This window comes from Calonectris borealis, chromosome 15, assembly GCF_964195595.1.
Source record: "Calonectris borealis chromosome 15, bCalBor7.hap1.2, whole genome shotgun sequence".
Classification (NCBI taxonomy): Eukaryota; Metazoa; Chordata; class Aves; order Procellariiformes; family Procellariidae; genus Calonectris; species Calonectris borealis.
In genome coordinates this window covers 6892462-6911625 of record NC_134326.1, presented here as the reverse complement: position 1 = coordinate 6911625, position 19164 = coordinate 6892462, and the positions used below count along the sequence as shown (strand labels likewise).

Below are 19164 nucleotides of genomic sequence, written 5' to 3'. Positions count from 1 at the left end.
GAATTTATCACATTATGGCAGCTGGACGGGAACAGGAGTAGGAGATGTTCTTTCTTAACTACAGGACTGGCCATTTTCAACTATGTTCCATTTTATGTTTTTCAGGCATTTCTTGTTTAAGACATCTTCTGGAACTACTCCGCTGTTCAGTAGTTCTTCCCCTGGTTACCCGTTGACCTCAGGAACAGTTTATACTCCACCTCCCAGACTGTTACCTAGAAATACATTCTCCAGGAATGCGTTCAAGCTGAAAAAACCCTCCAAGTATTGTAGCTGGAAATGTGCTGCTTTATCTGCGATTGCTGCTGCAGTCCTGCTTGCCATCCTGCTAGCATATTTCATAGGTAAGGCTGTGTTTCCTCTGTCAAATCACATGGCTATGTCAGCAAATGAAAATTCAGCAGATAAAAGGATGGTCAATCTGTTTCACAAATTTGTGTTCTTAGTGAGCAAAGAAAATTATTATTCCTTATACTGATTAATGAGGAGAAATAAAATGTTCAAGTCCTGTTCACTGTCATAAGAGCAGTGGAAGTAAGAAATCGATTCAGGATTCTCAATGTGCAGTGTTAACTTTAGGTGTCGGATATGCATCTCTCATAGATGGTCCAAACAGAGGGTGATATAATGATTTTTTATGTACTACCACACGTTTTAAAAATATTTGGAAAAAATTGTGATAGGTGGTGAATCCATATAAGTAATAGAAGCTACTGGCATTTGAATTCAAATATTACCATCACATGCTGCCTTTAGATAAAAAACACAAAATTGTTTTGATTAATAAGTCTCAGTCTATATCTCTCTGTGTGCCTAAGTTCCTGGTGGTGTTAGATCGAACTAGTTAGATACTGCCATTTTGTGTGCTGTTATTTTCCATATTCCACACATCCTTAGGATTTTGTAAGCACAAATACAGAAAGGAAACTCTAAACGTTGTGCTTATTTCCCGTGTTTAATATATTAATACTGACCATACCATGTCCTAATTCTTTCTGTGGTCTTTCAAGATTTTTTTAACATGCTTCTATTATTTTGTCTTTCTTAATTTAATTCATTTCTGATTCCCCCCCCACCCCGGTATCCCCCACGTTGTCTGTTGTTTTGGAGGTTTTTCTAAGTGTCTACACAAACTAGCTGTGTATTTTGTACCTTTTACAGTGCCTTCGACAGTACATTGATGACAACGATATGCTGCATAAACCCTATAGCTTCTCTGAGTAAATGGCAAAATTATGGTAGCTTGTCAATATTTTCTGTTAATGCTTCCCAGACCTATTCTGTGTGAGTTTTTAGTTCTTCTCTTGAAACTATTCTCATATATAGTGCTCAAAAGACCTGTAAAGATGTACTGAAGTTTCTCCCTATTCTCTCCATTTGAAGAGAATGATTTTTTATTTTTTTATTTTGGATCCCATATAATCTGACTCAACAGGATAGACACTGTTTTCTAAGGAAACCCCATTTTTCATACTAATGAACTTCCATATGTTATTACTATATACAGTAGTAAGAGAGAGCTGACTAGCTACTTTATTGCTGCTGTCTCTTTAGGCCAGGCCTGCATCCCAGCATACTCAATACTACAGAGCTAACCATCTTTCTGTATTTCTTCTATAGAACACCTCAGAAGAATAACAGGCTTAGTTTGATATATAAATAAAAAGATTGGAAAGCACATGATTTATTGAACTTGACAGTTATCATACAACAGCTCTCCGTTTGAGTGATTATGCACATGGGAAATGATATACTGCAAGTTGAATATTTTAATCATGTGCATAACTTTGAAGTGATGGATTATGAAATGTGTTTTTCCTTGGTATTTAGGTTACTGTAATCTAAAGCAAAGCTTTGCACCATGGTTATTGCTTTATACACTTTCATATAGTGTCTAAGACAAGAGAGAATATAAGGCAATGCATTGACTCTTAATAATTGATGACTGATCTATCATTTCAAGTAATGACATAAGTGATCTATTTTGACAGAAGTTTTTGAGGTCTTCTTTCCTAACTAAAGAATGATGAGCACAAAAGAGTTGGCTAGCGAACACAAGAAAGCAGGTTTTAGGAAGAGGGTGTTGGCTCAAGGATTAAATAATGAGAAGTTACCTGACAAACTTCATGCCATACACAGTAAAGAATAAGTATATTGAAGAGTAGCTGTCAAAACCAGAAAATAGCTGCAATTAATCCTGTGAATAAATTTGATGGTTCCACTGTGATCATAATTTAAAATGATGGAAAAGAGAGAAAAGAAAAGAAAACAAAAAAGAAGTTGCATTGCCTTAGGTGCATGAGAACAACAGAAAGGTAGATGGGATGTGCTTTAGTTAGGCCATTCATTAATTTAATTCCCTCACTCTCAGCAAAAACTAGTATGAGTCATTGAACATGACAAAGAGCAGGCGTAAGACCATCAGCTATAAGCTAACCCACCCATCAAATTGCTGGGACTTGCTGTCCTCCAATAGCATGACTTAAGGTGCTTGGTACTTAAGGTGCTAAATCATCTCCTTATTTAAAAAAAAGCCTTAAGAACCTTTCCTTGTTCTGCAGTTCTCTGGAGGGTTACCTTCTCCTGGAGGGTTACCTTCTCCTGGGTATGCGCAGAACTTGACTCCTGGGAAAACTAAACATCCTCTCTCTTGGGGAAAGAGCAGCAATGCAAAGTACCAGCGGTTCCGCTCTTCGGCAGCTCTTTTGGAGCTCCTGACCTACTAATCCCTGAACTGCTGGGAAGACAAAATAACTCTGTCTTGCTCTGACAGGAGGAAAAATGCTTTTCTGTTTTCAAAACAGGTGACCAGAATAATGTTCAGATCAGACCAAAATCCCCACTCTCCTAATTTTTGAGACAGTGGGAAAGTGAGAGCTGTTAATCTACCAGGAGAGCTGGCAGTCTGGGGATGAAGAAAGATGTTACATTCCCCCAGGACGCGCAGGAGGAAGGGCAATACTCCATATTGCAGTAACTCCTCTTGATGAATTTTGCTGTCAGAACCTCAAGCATAGGAGAGGCTTTAAAGGTGCTGATAATGTTTTTCTGCCGTATGTGTCCACAAAGGAGGTTATATCACTGGGGTTACATTAGCTAAAGGTAATAGTTATGGAAAAAGTCATCAAAATTTGCAGCAAATGGTTCTGCTACTTAGGTTTGTCAATATATCTAGGCTGTGTGAAGATGATCATATCAATGCTAATCAAGACTATTGCAGGACTAAATGAAAAAGGCAATGCTGGCAAATATGAGGTAAATGATACTGAAAGAATACTTTGAAGTTCTCATAGTCTTCAGGTATTCTAAATGAATTGTTCTATAATAAAAGAGATGGGGGAATCAATACGGATAGATCATTGAAAACATGCTGTCTACATGTTTAAACACGGGACTTTCAGAGGACTGCCAAAGATTATGGGTGGCATGAAAAAATTTCTAATGAGGGGTGATTTAAAGGGACAAGCAAAAAAAGTATCATAACAGATAGAAAAGAATAAATACTTTAAAAATTATTTAGGCTTTCCTATTGCCTTTCCGATAACACACAAACAAAAGTACAATTAATGAAATGGAAAGGCAGTATGTTTAAAGCATTAAAAATAAATTCATAGTCCATAACAACCTTTGGAGCTTTTTGCCACACTACATAATTGATGTTAAATAAAGATACTTTTGAGATTTTAAGCAGTTAAACATTTGTCAAAATAATGACAATATGTTTTGTTAGAAGGAAACTTTGGGTTTTTTTTTTTTTTTTAAGATACATGTAGATTGATGGTTTACATGCCATCGAAGTTTGGCAATTTAGATAGATTCTTCCTTTATAGGCCAGTCAGTACCATCATTATCTGAGTTTTCCTAAATCTTCCTTCGAAACTTATCCTGACTGTTGTCTGGGAGAAATTCCTGCAGGTCTGCGTGGCACTGGTCTACTGTGATACGGCATGTGTATGTGCAAAATATGCTTGGTTTTGTATGTGTACAGTTTGCCATCTTAGACATGCTGTTCTATACCTGAAGTCCTTTACCCTGACGGAGTTTCTGCAGAAACTTTGACACACATCAGATTCACCAGGTTGAAAATAAATCAAGCAACTTCGGGGTTTTTTTGGTAAAGGAATAGACAGAGGCAAAAAATTTTCACATCGTTTCCATGAAAAAGAGCATTTTAAGATGTTTCTGTGGCTGAGTGTTAAACTATTTTTAAGAGCAGAGAATAGGAAAAAATCACTTCAGTTAACTTTTTCCTTACATGGAATGCAAAATGTTGTCTGCTTATTTAAAGCCAGGTTTATCACTTCTCCCTGTTTCTTCAGTAGACAGAGGTAAATGAAATGCAGAGTATAAGTTGGTAGTATTGCGCAACGTTTTGGTAAATTCCAGCATGCAGTATGTAAATAAAATTGTCCTACCATCCTGTCTGAGACATATGTCATTTCACAAAGCCCAGGAGTTATTGCTATTATCTTGGGGTGACATATGAAGAATGTAGAACCAGCTATTCAGATTAGGACAATCCTGAAGATATTGGACTGGTCGTAAAACCCAGTTACAAGAAAGTAATTTATAAAGTGTCAAAAGGAAAGCATATACTACACATATTGTCTTTGTCAGAGTGTTCACTTCAGAGGTTAAGGGAGTGATGAAAGCATTTGTCATGTTAAATTAGTTTTTAGCTCTTTAGATTCATGCCAAACTTGGAGGGGAAGAAATATAAAAAAGAAGAAAGAAGGAGAGGAAAAAGAGAGTCACCTTGTGTTTTTCACAAAGTAATTGCTGCCAAACATAAATACCACATTTTTGTAAGTCCCTACACTGCTTTGATTTCTGCCAATCTAACTTTGAGCATCAAAGAACATCTGACCATCAACATGCCAGTACATTAAAAATGTGATAATTTAAAGTATTTAGACTTTCCTTTGGGAAAAAAAAAAAAACCAACTGTTATTTCCTGTGGAAATTAAAAGCTACAATGGGTTTAAAGATGCTCCACTTGAAAACAGTATCTTGAGACTCATACTGATAACTTTTGGAGCATTGATGCTATTTTATCTACTCCTGTCATGTGCAAGAAGATACAGGAAAAATAAAAGGAAAACAACAGAAAAATTACGAGAATAGCATGCATGCACTACATCTTTAGTGCATATGTTGTACATGAAAATGTTATTACTCATTTATCCTTCAGTGTTATTTGGCCCTAAAGACACGTGAGATTTAAGATAAATTTCAGTTTTCTGCATGAACTTAAAATAATATGTTCACTTCTGTGCTATAGAAAGGGCTGAATTGCCAAAGGGTCTGGCAGTTAATTAAGCAAATGAAAATGTCTTTTTTTTTTTTTTTTTTATTCCCTATATATATTTAAAATTAGAGCCTGAAAAATAGCTGTGCACAGAACAAATATTCTGGTTTAGAGCCTGAAAAATAGCTGTGCACAGAACAAATATTCTGGTTTAGAGCCTGAAAAATAGCTGTGCACAGAACAAATATTCTGATTTAGAGCCTGAAAAATAGCTGTGCACAGAACAAATATTCTGGTAAATTTCTTGCTATTAGAAAGCATCATAGTAGGTGTTTTAAGGATAAAAGACATATAGGCAAATAAATGGTTAATTTATTTGGTTATTCCTCTTGTATACCCACAAAAGTATTCATTTGTTTCTGCGACAGTCAGAGAATAAAATTTATGGGGTTTCAGACTTGGAAGTAGAAGTCTCATCTTTACTCTGCATCAAATATGTGTACATACCACAGTTCGCATAAAATGGTATTCTTCAGGTGTTGATAGCAACTTGACTTATTTTCTTCCCACAAATGAGTCATATATTTGCTAATGTAAGTGCTTGTGTGAAGTTTCTTGTTCATTCATATTTGTAATTTCTTCCACTCATAAGTCCAATTGTCCTTTTGACTCTGATTCCACAGATCAGGATTCATCAAAACAGTTTGCTCAAGTGGCTATCTTATGTATCGATTGATTTTTCTCTCTGAGTTGTTTTTGACGAATGGCGACCTACATTTCATTTGATTTCTTACGTTGCATTTGTTGTTTTTTACTTGTAGAGACAGAAAACCACTGACTTTGTCTTGTCCAGACTTCACTGAAATCAAATATGCTAGACATTGTAGAAACCGAGACTGAAAAAAGGGAAAATCATGCAAAGATGGAACCTCTGAGAGGCAGAGGTCATTTGGCTGCCAATCACTGCTATCAGATTCACTTGAAATCAATGTAAACCGAGGGAGCTCTGCATCTTGCAAGATTAGCTGATGACAGAAGGTTCTGTCCTTAAATTTGCATTGAAAATAGGTGTCAGTTAAGGGACAATAATTAAATTTTAGAATATGCCTGTCATATTCTAAATGTCACACATTCAGTGATTCTTATTGACTGATACCAGTCAATCTGAGAGAGGAAAGCGTAGCAGTAGCTCGGTAAGCTTGTCTGATGCTGCCTCTGAGAAGAGAGGCTTTGAGCCTTTCAGGGAAAAGCATCTGGCCCCATTCCATAAGAAAACTATGCTGGGAATCGTGGAGCCTGGCTCCAGGAGCTTTAGAAGTGGCTTTCTAGCCTAGCAAGCGTCCTATTTCACACTCCAAAGGTGTGAGAGATTAGGTGAAGGAGACAATTTTCCTAGAGACAAAATGCTCCAGCTGCTGTATGTGCATAATGCCTCAAAGAACAGGAGGATTTTTATGTGAAATTGCTTGGGTATAGTTTGCCTGCGCTTTTCCTGAGTCACAAATAAAAGCTTGATCTACAGATTTGCTCCGCGAAAAGGCAAGGTACCTATTGTTTTGCCTAGCAGAGATCTCGGAGATAATGGAGGTAGCTACCTTTCAGTGAGAAGGGGCAGTCTTATCAGCCTGTTCCATTCTCTTTGTCTTTGTTGAGGATTTTCATACAGTAAACCTCAGCACTTGAGACTAGAGTGAGACTAATGTTTCCATAACTCACAAAGTGCTATCACGTGCTTAGCACTTGAAATTGAAAACCCTTTCTGCTTAGCTTCCAGGTCGAACAAACACACTGTGAAACCTTGGCAAGAAACAGGAGACCAAGGGGATGTTTTCTTTTGTGTGTTATTGGGGTTGTGTTTTGGGGGGCACATTTTTGTCTGTTTTTTAATGCATATTGCACAACGCAAGCTAGGATGGGTCTGAGAAAACATTTTTCACATGTGCTGGTAGTGCTCCAGAAGCTGTTCAAATAAATTGCTGTGAACTCGAGTGAAGTACTGTAACTGCCCAGCTGATGCCAGCTATACTAGCTGGTGCTGCACTACTCAAAACGTGGGGTGGCAGAGGTTAGTATCACAAAAATGAGCAATGTGATGTAATAGGATAGCAATGGCTAACCTGGAAATTTTAGAGAGATTGTGTTTAAAATTAGTGGTTTAGTAGTACAATTATTATTTATACAGTACAGGTTTCGGCTTTTTCTACTCAAAGCTGCAAGAATGGCTTCCTCAGAGACGCTTGCTCCCCGCCCCCCCAGTTGTGAAGCACATGCTGTGCTTCACATGCACTGTCGTTGTCCTGCCAGGCACAAACTAGAAAATACCCTGGGTTTCATAATGACTGTGGAAGAGAGCCTATTCTCACTTTCATCAGTGCAAATACTGAATATTATGAATTTTTTTAGTAGTCTAGGATTTAATCCCAGAATCACAGGTATGAAGCCTTGTCAGGGCAAAGAGACAGCAGAGGTAAGTAGATGCAAAACACGTCTTGCAGGAAGTCAGGGGGAAAAATGATGAAAAAGCTTTGAGATACTTCAGTGAGACATGCTTTATAACCTATCCCAACATACTGAGATGAGACCATTTTTCAGGGAAAGGGTGAGCATAAGGGATATTGAAGATTAAATTTTGCTAATATAATGCCAAGTCAGAGATACCTATCAAATAAACCTGTGGTCATTCTCTCTGAAAAGTCAATGTTCAATATCAGTGTAAAATGTCTCATTTCTCCCTAGGGAAACATTGCTCTGTTAGCAGCTATTTATATTGAGATCACCAGTTGATCATTTATGGATTCATTTATATTGATTATTTGTTGCTGTGCTTCTTTGTTAACTCATTGTGTTTTCCACTTAGCGCGCTTACAGATTTTATTCATTTAAGTGTAAAAGTACATGTTTGCCTTTAGTAATATAACTATTGCTCAATGGGGTAATAGCAGATTGAAGGATGTGACATGGATTTTTTAAGTGTGGCTGATGCAGCTCCTACAACACTACTATGAAAGCCATGAAAAAAACACAAATAAAAAAATACTTAAGTATACTAAAGAGACAAGAGAATATTCAAGGAATATTCAAGGAACTTGCAGGAAGAGAAAATATAAAACTAGGAATTAAATTCACGTGAAAATAATAAGACAGGACAACAGACTACAGAAATTATGGAGCAAAAGAAGTTGAACAGTGGGAAGAGAAATGACACATCACTATGAAATGACAGAAGGCTTTACTCACTATATAATATAATGTGGTGAAATTACTTCCTTTCAGTAATTTAAAAAACTGTTTAAGAAACAGTTTTTGCGTTCATTTCAGCTTTTGCTTATTCAGGCTTTAATTCTATGTCGTCTTGCTGCATCATAGTTTGAGCTACCTGCTCACTTCACTACTCGGATACAAAAATCCCAGCCATCTTATATATTCTATATGTCCAGTAATAAAGTCATTGACTTGCCAAGGTCAGTGAGTTTGAATACCTAGCACGCCATATTCACGTTATGTTGTGCCTTGGTATTAATTCTTTGTATGATAGCCTTGTAGTTATAATCAGGAAAAATAGCATCTTCCATGACAACTTATCTGATCCCTGGGGCAAATTTTGCACTCCAGATTTAGGTTTACAAGGTTATAGGATAATTCAGGTTAGAAGGGACCTCTGGAGGTCTCTAGTCCAATCTTCTGCTCAAACCTGGGTCATCTCTGAAGTCCAGTCTGGTCTTGAAGACCTCCAAGGACAGAGATTGGGCAACCTGTTCCACTGCTTGACTGTCCTCATGGGGAAAAAGTATTTCCTTATATCCAGGTTGAGCCCTGTTTCAATGTATACCTTTTGTTTCTCATGCTCTTACCATATACCAGTGTGAAAGCCTGGCTCTACCTTCCTGATGACCTGTAGGTATCGGCAGGCTGCTTTTAAGCCCCCGTAGCCATCTCTTCCCCAGGGTAGACAAACCCAGCTCCCTCAGCCCTCCTCCCAGGGCAAGTGCTCCAGTCCCCGATCATCCTGGTGGCCGCCCCTGGACTTGCTCCTGTTTATTGATGTCTTTGGGGGCCCAAAACTGGATGCAGTTATCCTAGAAGCAGACTGATGAGTGCAATGCAGATGGGCGTCATCATGTCCCCCAGTCTCCTGGCCGTGCTTCTGTTCCGACAGCCCAGGGTACTGCTGGCCTTCTCTGCTGCCGGGACATGTTGCTGGCTCATGGTTGGCTCTCTGTCCACTGGGACCCCAGGGCTTTTCCCATAGAGCTGCTCCCCAGCCAGTCAGTCCCCAGTTTGTACCACTGCAAGGAGTTACTGCCATTTCTAGTGATTTGAGGCATCTTTGCCTCAACGATGAGTGCTAAACTCACGTAGTCCTTTCAGCCAGTATGAGTGAATGTTTGCTTTCCACAGCAGAATTTGACCGTGATGGGTATAGGTGAGCCAAAGCCTATTTTATTTAAGAGAGTAAGGGGTGTAGGAAGGAGAGGCTCCTTTTTTGGACTGATGCATGTATACTTTCTTAACATTCAGGGAATTCTGTCCTACTTCATTTCTCATAATTTTTTCTGACATCAGAAGCTTGAATTACAATGCCAAAATGAAGAATGTAGTTGGTTAGAAAAATCATGTTTTGACTTGTATGTTGAGCAGATTTGATAATGAGAGAATCACTATTGAGCCCCACTGTGTGGTTATTAGATACTATTAATGTCTTTATCTTAGCTATTACTAAATAATTACTAGAAAAGACAAGCATTTGTATTAATATAGTTCCTGAATGGAAAAGGAATTTTGTTCTCTTATGTTGATCTTACAGAACTTTAAACATGCTCTGGGTTTAGTTTGTTTTCTTCTCTGGGATGTCCAGATTTATCCCCCTGTGTCGTGTTTAATTTTTAAAAGGTAGTATACATAATACATAACAGTGCTGGAGTTAATTTAATTTTAAGCTTTTTTAAATTTGCTGGTTGGTTGATCAGCTGATTTCTTCCAACATTTTTCTTACTAAATACTTTCTGAGGAAAGCCACAGAACAGAAGACACTTTCACATGCTAATGCCAGTGTGGCGGAATAGGTTCCCCGTTTGCTGGACTGGGGAAGGGGAAGGGGAACCCTGTTTCTGCGGCACTTTATTTGCCTCGCAGAATTGACCTGGGTTAGACAAGACTCTGAAAGATCCGTCAGTCTATTGCGTAAATGCTGCCTGTACCTGTGTGTTAACAGTTGTTTTGTTTAGATCTGAGTGTACTGCACTATTTTTGCAGTTATGTTTTATATTTTGTATATTTGCATCTTCTCCTTTCAATTTATTCATTCCTCTTGCAAGAGACTTCCTACTTTCTGGGAGGTGCAGATGACTGCATGTAACTAATGTAGTCATGAGAGGCTGAAGAATTACGAGGAAGGCAGGAGATTATCGCAAGGCCCTTTCCATCTCTACTTCAGCAGGAGGCAAGGCATGAACCGCTGGTTCTCATTATCCTCATTTGGCCACATAAACCAACTTTAGCGCAATTGTACCAACAGAAGTGCAAAGCCAACCTTCTACTATCAAAAGGTTTGACAATGTAGCTGAAATAATTCTGTGTAGCCAGAAGAACAAAATTACAAATTTTCGATTTTAAATCAGGAACTTTGTGCTACAGCTGTGCCTCCTAAATATGGAAACCATGAAACCCCTGTGTAATTCTAGGGGAGCTAGTTTGATCCAAGGCATGTGGTTTATCAGCAAACTCAGGTTTTGCTCCTGATAGTTGGAATTGGTCTCCACTGAATTGGAGTTGCCAGGGTAATGTTTTCTTTTGCAGAAGAAAGGAGATTCTTCTGTTGTAAGAATGTACTGTTACTAGAGGATTTCTCTGTTCAGTTATTAAAAGTCTTTAGAAGAGAGGAAAACAGTGCTTGATATGCTGAGAAAATTAATAGATGCTGGAAAAGTGTCAGGAATACATAGCAAGTATCCCAAGGTAATATAAGGGTGGGTGTGAACTTGCGACATCTCTGCTGGTCTGTGGTAAATGCAAAATACTTTAAAGTGAAACAGAAGTTAAACAATTTCACAGCGGGCGTACTAACAGTTACCAGAGAAAGGCAATGCAACTTGGTAGTCGCATTTACCTCGCAGTAATGGGTTATTATGCCTATATCATATAAGGTCTTTTCCAAGGAGAGAACTGTGCATGTTTATAAGAATGTGGTGCAGAGCGGGGACCTAAAAATAGAGAATTGTATTAAAACTGGCCACAAGGCAGCAGAGAGCACAAAGAGAAAGGAGATGCAATTTAGGCCCATAAGATTTATTGAGCCAAAAGTTCATTTCACCTGTTGTTTCTTTCTTCATATATAACCCCTTCTACATCTTGAGAGTCCATTAATCACTGAAATGCAAAACTCCAACCACACGAGAAAAGAGAAAGGAAGAGCCCATAATGGAGCCTGCTTATTAAGAAAAGCTCAGGGATCTGATTAGTCTTTTTTTTTTTGACATTTTTATGTCATTTTAACTCTTAAAATAACGTTATTGTCTTTATAGCCAGAATTTATTTTGAACCTTAAAACCATTAAAGTTCTTTAACATGGGTCAGGGATTTGGGGCTTGGTTCATTAAGAGTATTAGGGTCTTTTTCACAAGAAGAATTTTTCTGCATCTCTGGAGGCTTCCTGAAAATCCTAAAATAAATAATAGAAAAATAGTGATTTAAAACCTAATTTCTAATACAAACCAGACCTGGCTGTCTAGATGAAGAATAAGCTTCAATAAATGGGAGACAGACGCAAGCCTCTTCAGTATGAAGAGTAGCGAGGATGCAGAAATAGAAATAGGTTTTTCATTACATGAGGGATTATGCTTGGGCCAGAAATGCCAAATATTCTGTGGACCGCAGCTGCACTTTCTGTCTGCTGTTGTATTAGCTGGTAATAGTAAAACAATGATGTGATGGTAGAGACAGCTATTTGTTCTCAGAAATACAGAAAAGTTGTTTTCCGTTTCTTTGCTTGGATTGCCATATTGTACTCCATGGCATATCTTAAACTTCTATCCTTTTGCAGCAAATGGGCTACAAATTAAAATATACATTCTCCGTGAGCACCACCTGAGGATGCACATAGAGCTGCTGATGTACTCCCTCAGCCAATTTTTTCTTCTGCCATCCTGACAATCCTTAGTCAATTCAGGGACTCATTATTTGCTTGCACAACCTGGGTCATTGCAATTGCCTAAGCAGTCACGGGCAAGTGCCGCCAATTAGGCCTGCGGCTAAGGAAGTGCCGTACTGTTACTGAAAGCAGTGAATTTATAGACATTCAAGAAAACAGCAAGATGCATCTTGCTACTTGATTGGTTTTCTGTTGTTTGATCAGTGCCACCCACTCATATTAACAGAGACTGGAAATAGTATTGGTTTTCAGGATGTAGTTTGGTGAAGGGTTTCACTCAATCTCATCTTGGAATATTTGTAAAGGGGAATTACTGAGGTTGAAAAGCTGTGATTTTCATCTCTTCTTTTAGATTTTGTATAGATCTCTGACAGAATGAGTTTTATCTTTTGCTTTAGGACATATAAAGGTTTAACAACATCTAATACACGCAGTTGTCTTCATCTTTAGATATTTTTTTTTCCTGTCAAAAATCTATGCATGTTCTTTCTATAAAAATCACTGTGAAAATGGTCCGCTTAACTCTATTTCACTGTGCTATGAAGTATTGTTTTAATATGTTGTTTGACTTTTTAAATCACTCATCTTTTCTCCCATATTTACCAGTAGAAAGCTGTAAACAGCTAGAACAGAAAAAGGCTTTTAAACACAGTGCAATTTGCTTAACATTGATTTGAAACTGCTGCAATACTAGATACACAACAGGTAAATTGAAAGAGAGGGAATTTTCTTTGCTTCGACTGTGTGTGCGTTTGAAAATGTACAGTTTTGACTGTGGTTCCCATAATTTGAGGAACAGAGAGTTAGTATGGAATTCACGGGTTTGGAATTCCTGGACACCAGTTTCAAAGCTATCCGCATCCCCACCTGCGTTTCAGCCCGAGTCTGAGGGAGGGGCGGTTCAGGGGAGCAGCGCTGAGCACCCTGACGCAGCAGGGCTGGCTGGCTGGGGTCACCGGCAGCGTAGCCTGCTGGAACAGCCCGTGCAGGCCCTGGGCTCCTCCTGGCACTTCTTCAAGGGCCCCAGAGCCACGGAAGAGAGAGCACTGCAGGTTGTGGGTCGTGCTACAAATCCTGCCCACAGCACTGGCAGCTCGATGGCCTGGACCTTGGACTGTCCGTTCCCAGGGCGGATGCCTTTGCCCTGTGCCTGTGACCGGTCTGCGCTCAGCCATTTCCCAGGGCCTTGCACTGACTTCATAAAATCCATCCCATTTTTTACCTTTTGAGTAGGGAGCCTTGTCCTGAGCACAGGTCGTAGCTTTTCCTAATAGAAAGGTCCGAACCAAAGCTCAGAGCCCAAAGCTTAGGAATTCTAGTTCTCTTAACATGCAGATTCATTTTTTTTCAGCTGCCAGCTATCCTTTACATACTTTCAGCAGATTCTGTTTTAAACGCTCTCCATTTACAGCTTCTGCTGCATGCTACAACTTGTATACTCTGACAGTCCCAGAGCAGTTTGCGAGAGAGGTAACGGTTGCATGTATTTGCATACCTTGCTTTTTCTTTAGTGTAGTCATGACTCTGGAATCGTATATATTTTTTTATATTTGTACAAAGCAGTTTCCTAAGTTCAGTACTCAGGGGTTTGATACTATGGGTAAGTTACTGAAGACAGCGGATCACCAGTAAGTTTCTGTGTGGATGCTTTTAGCCAAAATTTGCAAGTTTTCTTACTCAGTTTTACTGAGTGACCCCAAATCTTTCTGTTTTCAGAGACAAAAGACTTTTGTATTTCTCACAAGGCAAAACAGGCCTCAAATACCAAGGGTAAGATACGGGCTTTTGGAGGTGACAGTACTTCAGTCTTTTACTTTGCTCGGTAAGGTTGCTCATTAAAATCTTCAGATGAAAGATTTATTGATTTGATCAGAGGGCAGGAGACAGGCTTTCAAAGTAAGTTGATTCTTTTAAGCAGTCACTGTTCAGCTAGTCTCCATCATAATGGTGAGGCATGCGGGTACTTACAGGTAAAGGTGAAGGCATGTCTTCAATTGTATTGAAGACAACAGTGAATCTTTGCTTCCCTTGGCTAGAAATTTAAACACAATCATGTCCTTTCTTGGCTGAAGGAAAATACAAAAGCCCTTCTCCTCACCTGAAGTGTCTCTAGGGCTATGGGACTTCTTCCTACCCTCTTTTGCTGGGATACCTTTTGTTAAATACGATTTACGTCAACATGCATGTGCACTATGCAACGTGTGTTCGGTCTTTAGTAAGTCACGCTACTTATCAGTGCCAGCTGTGGACTGGGGGAGGCCTTTGAAACCCCTGTCTGTCACCTTCGTGAAAATATCCCCTTTGTCAACTCAGGAACTGGAAATCCTGCAATCGTTATCCCTGGTTTTTGGTAATACAGATGACCTGCATGCCATTTACAAATTGAGACATTATTGCTTAGTATAAAATGCCATTTCAGTTTGCACTCTCTGACTAGTCTGGTAAGATAAAGATAATATTACTCTATGATAGTTTTACCTTTTAAAGCTTTTCCTAAATATAAACAGAGTTCTTCCCTAAAGCCTTTTCTTGGAAGTCAAAGGTCTGGATTGAAATGGCAAGCTTATAATAGAGTTTGGGCTGCAGATTATGAAAAGGCCAAATTTGTAGTAGACAGAATTATATTATACATGTCCCTAGTTTGCTTATTGTTTGTGTTTATGTGTATAGATATCTACACATTGAACTGATTTCTATATATATATTTTACTGATTTTTTTCACCTGTTTTTTGTTGTGTGTTACTAGATGCACGTAAGTCATATGTAGATAATCTTTTGTGCTGTACTAAAAATAACTAATATTACTATAAATTGACAGAAATTATGACAATATTTCCCCTATTTTTTAGCTTGCTTATTTTATGTATTTGTCAGAATTTTACTCTAAGCCTATCCTTGAAAATATTCCACGTATACCTTTCTGAAGTTTGTGGAAATGCACATGTAACTCAAGTTAGGAATGGGAAAATTAATCACAGTTTGTGTAGGCTTTTCTGCAGCAGGGGAGAAGTTTACAAAAATAGCTGAGGCAGCAACTGGAAATACTTTTATTTTCTTTAGTGAAATTCACAGTATCTCTAAGTGTTTAATATTTTGGAGTAATCTAGTACGTATTGGCCACCAACACTTACTGATAACTAATTTTAAAATTGTACTCTTTTATAATGAGAAATGTGAGTTAGACCCATCGTTCCTACAGGGTTGGCTGTAGCTTCAGTGCAATGTTTTGTACAAGTTTTAGTATAGCATACATAAGGTTTACTAAACCCTAAATCTAGACTCTCCCAACAGATTTACAGATCAGCTGGATCTGCAGAAAACTGCCGTTCCCTGTGTACGTTTTTGTGAAAGAGGGCATTAGAGAAAGTCTTTAGGCAAAAGCCATTTAGGACAAAGCAATTTGTCCCAGTTATGAAGTTGGGGAAAATCCCTCTAACTCTCATTTTGACAGTATGGATTTAAAACCAGCCCATGGTTGGGCAAAACTCAAGTTGAAAGTATTCTTAGGCACCTCTAAAGCTTTAAAGCAAAGTTTTCTTTCTGTTTCGCTGGCTGAAGGTTAGATGCGATGTCCTGCGAGCATGGGGGGAGGGGGGCGACGGGGGGCACAGTGCAGATCTTTCACTTCCCCCACTCTTAATGTAAGATCATCTGGATTTGACCATCCATTTCTTCCCTGCCCTTGGCAGTGGTGCAGGCACCACCTCACAGTGTCTCTCTGGCACCATCAATCTGTTGTATGAGCTTGCAAGTCAGAAATGGGCTGGGATGCCATGCTAGGAAAACAAATAGCACTACTGTCCTAGCCAAGGACTAACAGATGGGGCTAAATTCTACTATCCTCTTAGTAAATCTAGCTAGAAAATTGATAACCGGCTTTTTCAACTTGAACTGCAATAAACTAAGTCCCAGGTCTACAAAAGGAATTCCATGTACCACCTCATAGCACTTGCCTCTGTGGTTGAAGTTAGGGTTGATAGATTTCTTTTAATTATAACTTTTTTTCTTTCCCTTTCCTTCCCCCCAGATTGTATTTCCTTATGGGCATTTTAGTTCTTGACGGCCTGGACATTTTCTAGATGACCCAGATATTGCTGATGTCTTTCAAGAAAACGCAGTTTTAATTATGCAATAAAATTTGGATTTTATTAAGGGAAAATACATATTCTGTGGCACTCATAATTAAACAAAAGTTCGTGTAGAAGCCATTATTCTAAATTTTGTTTTCCTTAAGAAAAAGCGAGCATCTTATTTAGGAGCAATAAAAATTTTGTAAGTTTTATTTATCTGTAAAGCAATAGCTGCTGTGATTGAAATTAAACATGGAATCATGCTGCTTCTGATTAATTCTAGCACAGAAGAGCCAAAAAAAGGACTTGATTTTTCTGTAAATAGGCAAAATTAGCATCTGGTAAATAATGATAGTTGAGGAATTGCAGAGAAAGACAGAAGTTTTATTTCCTGCTCAATGAAATTACTTATTCATTTTTAAAAAATAATGTTTGAAGTTAAGGCTATGATTCACTGTTTTCTAGAATTGAGATGAATGCTAGTTAATGTTAGTTAATGCTAATTTAGCGTATAAGCACTTTACTGTGGGGAAAGTAAGTGTTATTATTCCTACATTCCAGATGACTAAATCGAGTTTCAGTAATGTATATATTTTACATTGCTGTAAAAAGTGGATCTTGGGTCTGCTGGTTTTAAGTGTCTGTTTTGAGTAGTATCAGGCTCTATATTCTGGGAAGTAACGTGATAACTAGATCTGATGAAGAGCATTGGGTTTCAGAAAGAAATCATAGCACAAGGTGGTAAAGTATTATAGACAATTCATGCCTATTAAGACAGCAAAGTATGGTAGACAGTTCATGCCTGTTTTCAGGTAGTTCAGGAGGAGACGTCTGTGTGTGTAAGTGTTTGTGTCTGTTGATAATGAAGCGACTTCTTCACCAAGTGCTGGAACGATAACACGAGATTCACTACGCTCACTTTCCAAAGAATCCTAGATGTTCACATCACATTTGGAGCAATGTTTTAACATTGTTTTCCCTTACAGTAGGCAAAATAATTTGTTTTAGCTAACATCTCAACACCTTTATTTGTGAGTAACTAACATTTTATTAGTTATTTTAATGAAGAATATCAGTATACTGTTTAAGACGAGTTCTGATATTCTAATAAAACTTCATATGAAGGTCAGCTGAGCTTTGGGGATCAGAGTGTCAGAGTGTCTTTCTCACTGTCCTGCTCCACCTAACCCCTTGTGCCCCAGCTGGTTTGATTTTCCCAGGTAACTTTATGCAAGGAGAGGGCTGTAGCCAAAGCAACTGAAATCTTCCGGTTGTCTTTTAGGGTGCAGGACTTGCTCTCCCAGCACAACCTTATCTATCCATTTTTATTTCAGGACCCCAAATTATTGTCCCTGTGGGGCAAAGTATTGCTTTTCAGGCTGTTCGCTGGGGAAACACTGCTCCTTGGGGAAGAGCAGCTATTTCTGCACCTCTTTTTCCTCCTATAAGCTGAGCAGAGGGGAAATAGAAATCAGCACTGCCCAGCTCTGAGGAGGCTCTGTTGAGGGGAACCAGGCCCATGGTATTAAGTGAATCCACTGGTTGTTGCCAGGATATCAGGTACGACACCCTTTGCCCACATCCAGTGCTAAGTCACTTTTCACCATTATTTTAGCTGAGGTATATTATTTTTCCAGAATAGACAATGATAAAGGAGCAATTTCTTCAGAGTAGGAGTGAAGCTGGACCACTTGGGGAATCTTTCAGTCCTACTCCTATTTGAGAATAAATGGCAAATAGCGGGTTCTGGGGCTATCAGTCTAGTGTCTTTTATTAGCAGGATATTCACCTTAAAAAATAAAATGAGTTAAGGTACAATCTAATGTGGCAGAAACTGTAACAACAATAATTAAATATTTTACATTAATGCTCTGTTCTGAAGGGAAGAAGACAAGTTTTATTCTATTTCCCATACAACCTCATGAAAAGAACTTTACAGAACAAGGAGAAAGAGCAGTGTGTTATTTCTGCTTTCTGGTTGATTTTCTTTTGGAAGGAGCAGATCCCAACCCCCCAGTGAAGCTTTCAAAATACTCTGCTTACACAGTAATCTGCCCTGTCCCACCTCTGGTTTACTCATCCATCTTCTAATGCCGACACTACACACTCCTTTCAATGCTATCACGTGTGGGAGTAGTTCTGTTCTGTTTGTGTTACTGTTAGTGGCGATAACGTGTTTTCTCATTTAAGAATCTGCAGGAATCTTGAGTCTGATTCCAAGGAATGTAATTTGTATGTTACTACTGAAACAAAATTATAAGGCCTTACAAAAGAAAGATAAAATACAAGGAGATGTGAATGTTAGCAGTACCTATTTTTTTGTAATGTCGACAACTCTGTTTGCCAACATTCCCCAATTGCTTTTAAAAATTTTAATAGTTGTTTTGTGGAGAAGATAGTGAATATTTTTATCTTGACAGTAAGATCGTGATTTCATCCAAATAACCTGATACAGATTAATTAGGAGAGATGTTGCAAAGCTGCTTTAAATCGCTTGTGTTTCGATGATACAGATTAATAAAACTAGATTTATTTTTCTTGGTCGTTGAAGTTTGACTCTGTAGAATTTTGTTCAGTTTTTTGATAGCTTTTTATCTTTGATTTCTCTGTGGAATTAGTATAGAAAAGTACAAGTTTTCTTGTTGAGGTATATGAGTTGAAACACAGCTGGGTATATCTTATTTTACTGCTTTGAAGA

The 19164-nt window shown here is 38.4% G+C and overlaps 1 protein-coding gene across 3 annotated transcripts in view; it reads left to right on the top strand.

The window, feature by feature from the left end:
* Positions 1–19164, top strand: part of TENM2 (teneurin transmembrane protein 2) — a 541337-nt gene that overhangs the window by 369932 nt on the left and 152241 nt on the right. For all 3 annotated transcript variants that reach the window (XM_075164115.1, XM_075164114.1, XM_075164113.1), the window contains one exon: positions 106–344. In XM_075164115.1, the coding sequence (XP_075020216.1) occupies positions 106–344 (239 nt within the window). The remainder of the gene's footprint in view (positions 1–105; positions 345–19164) is intronic.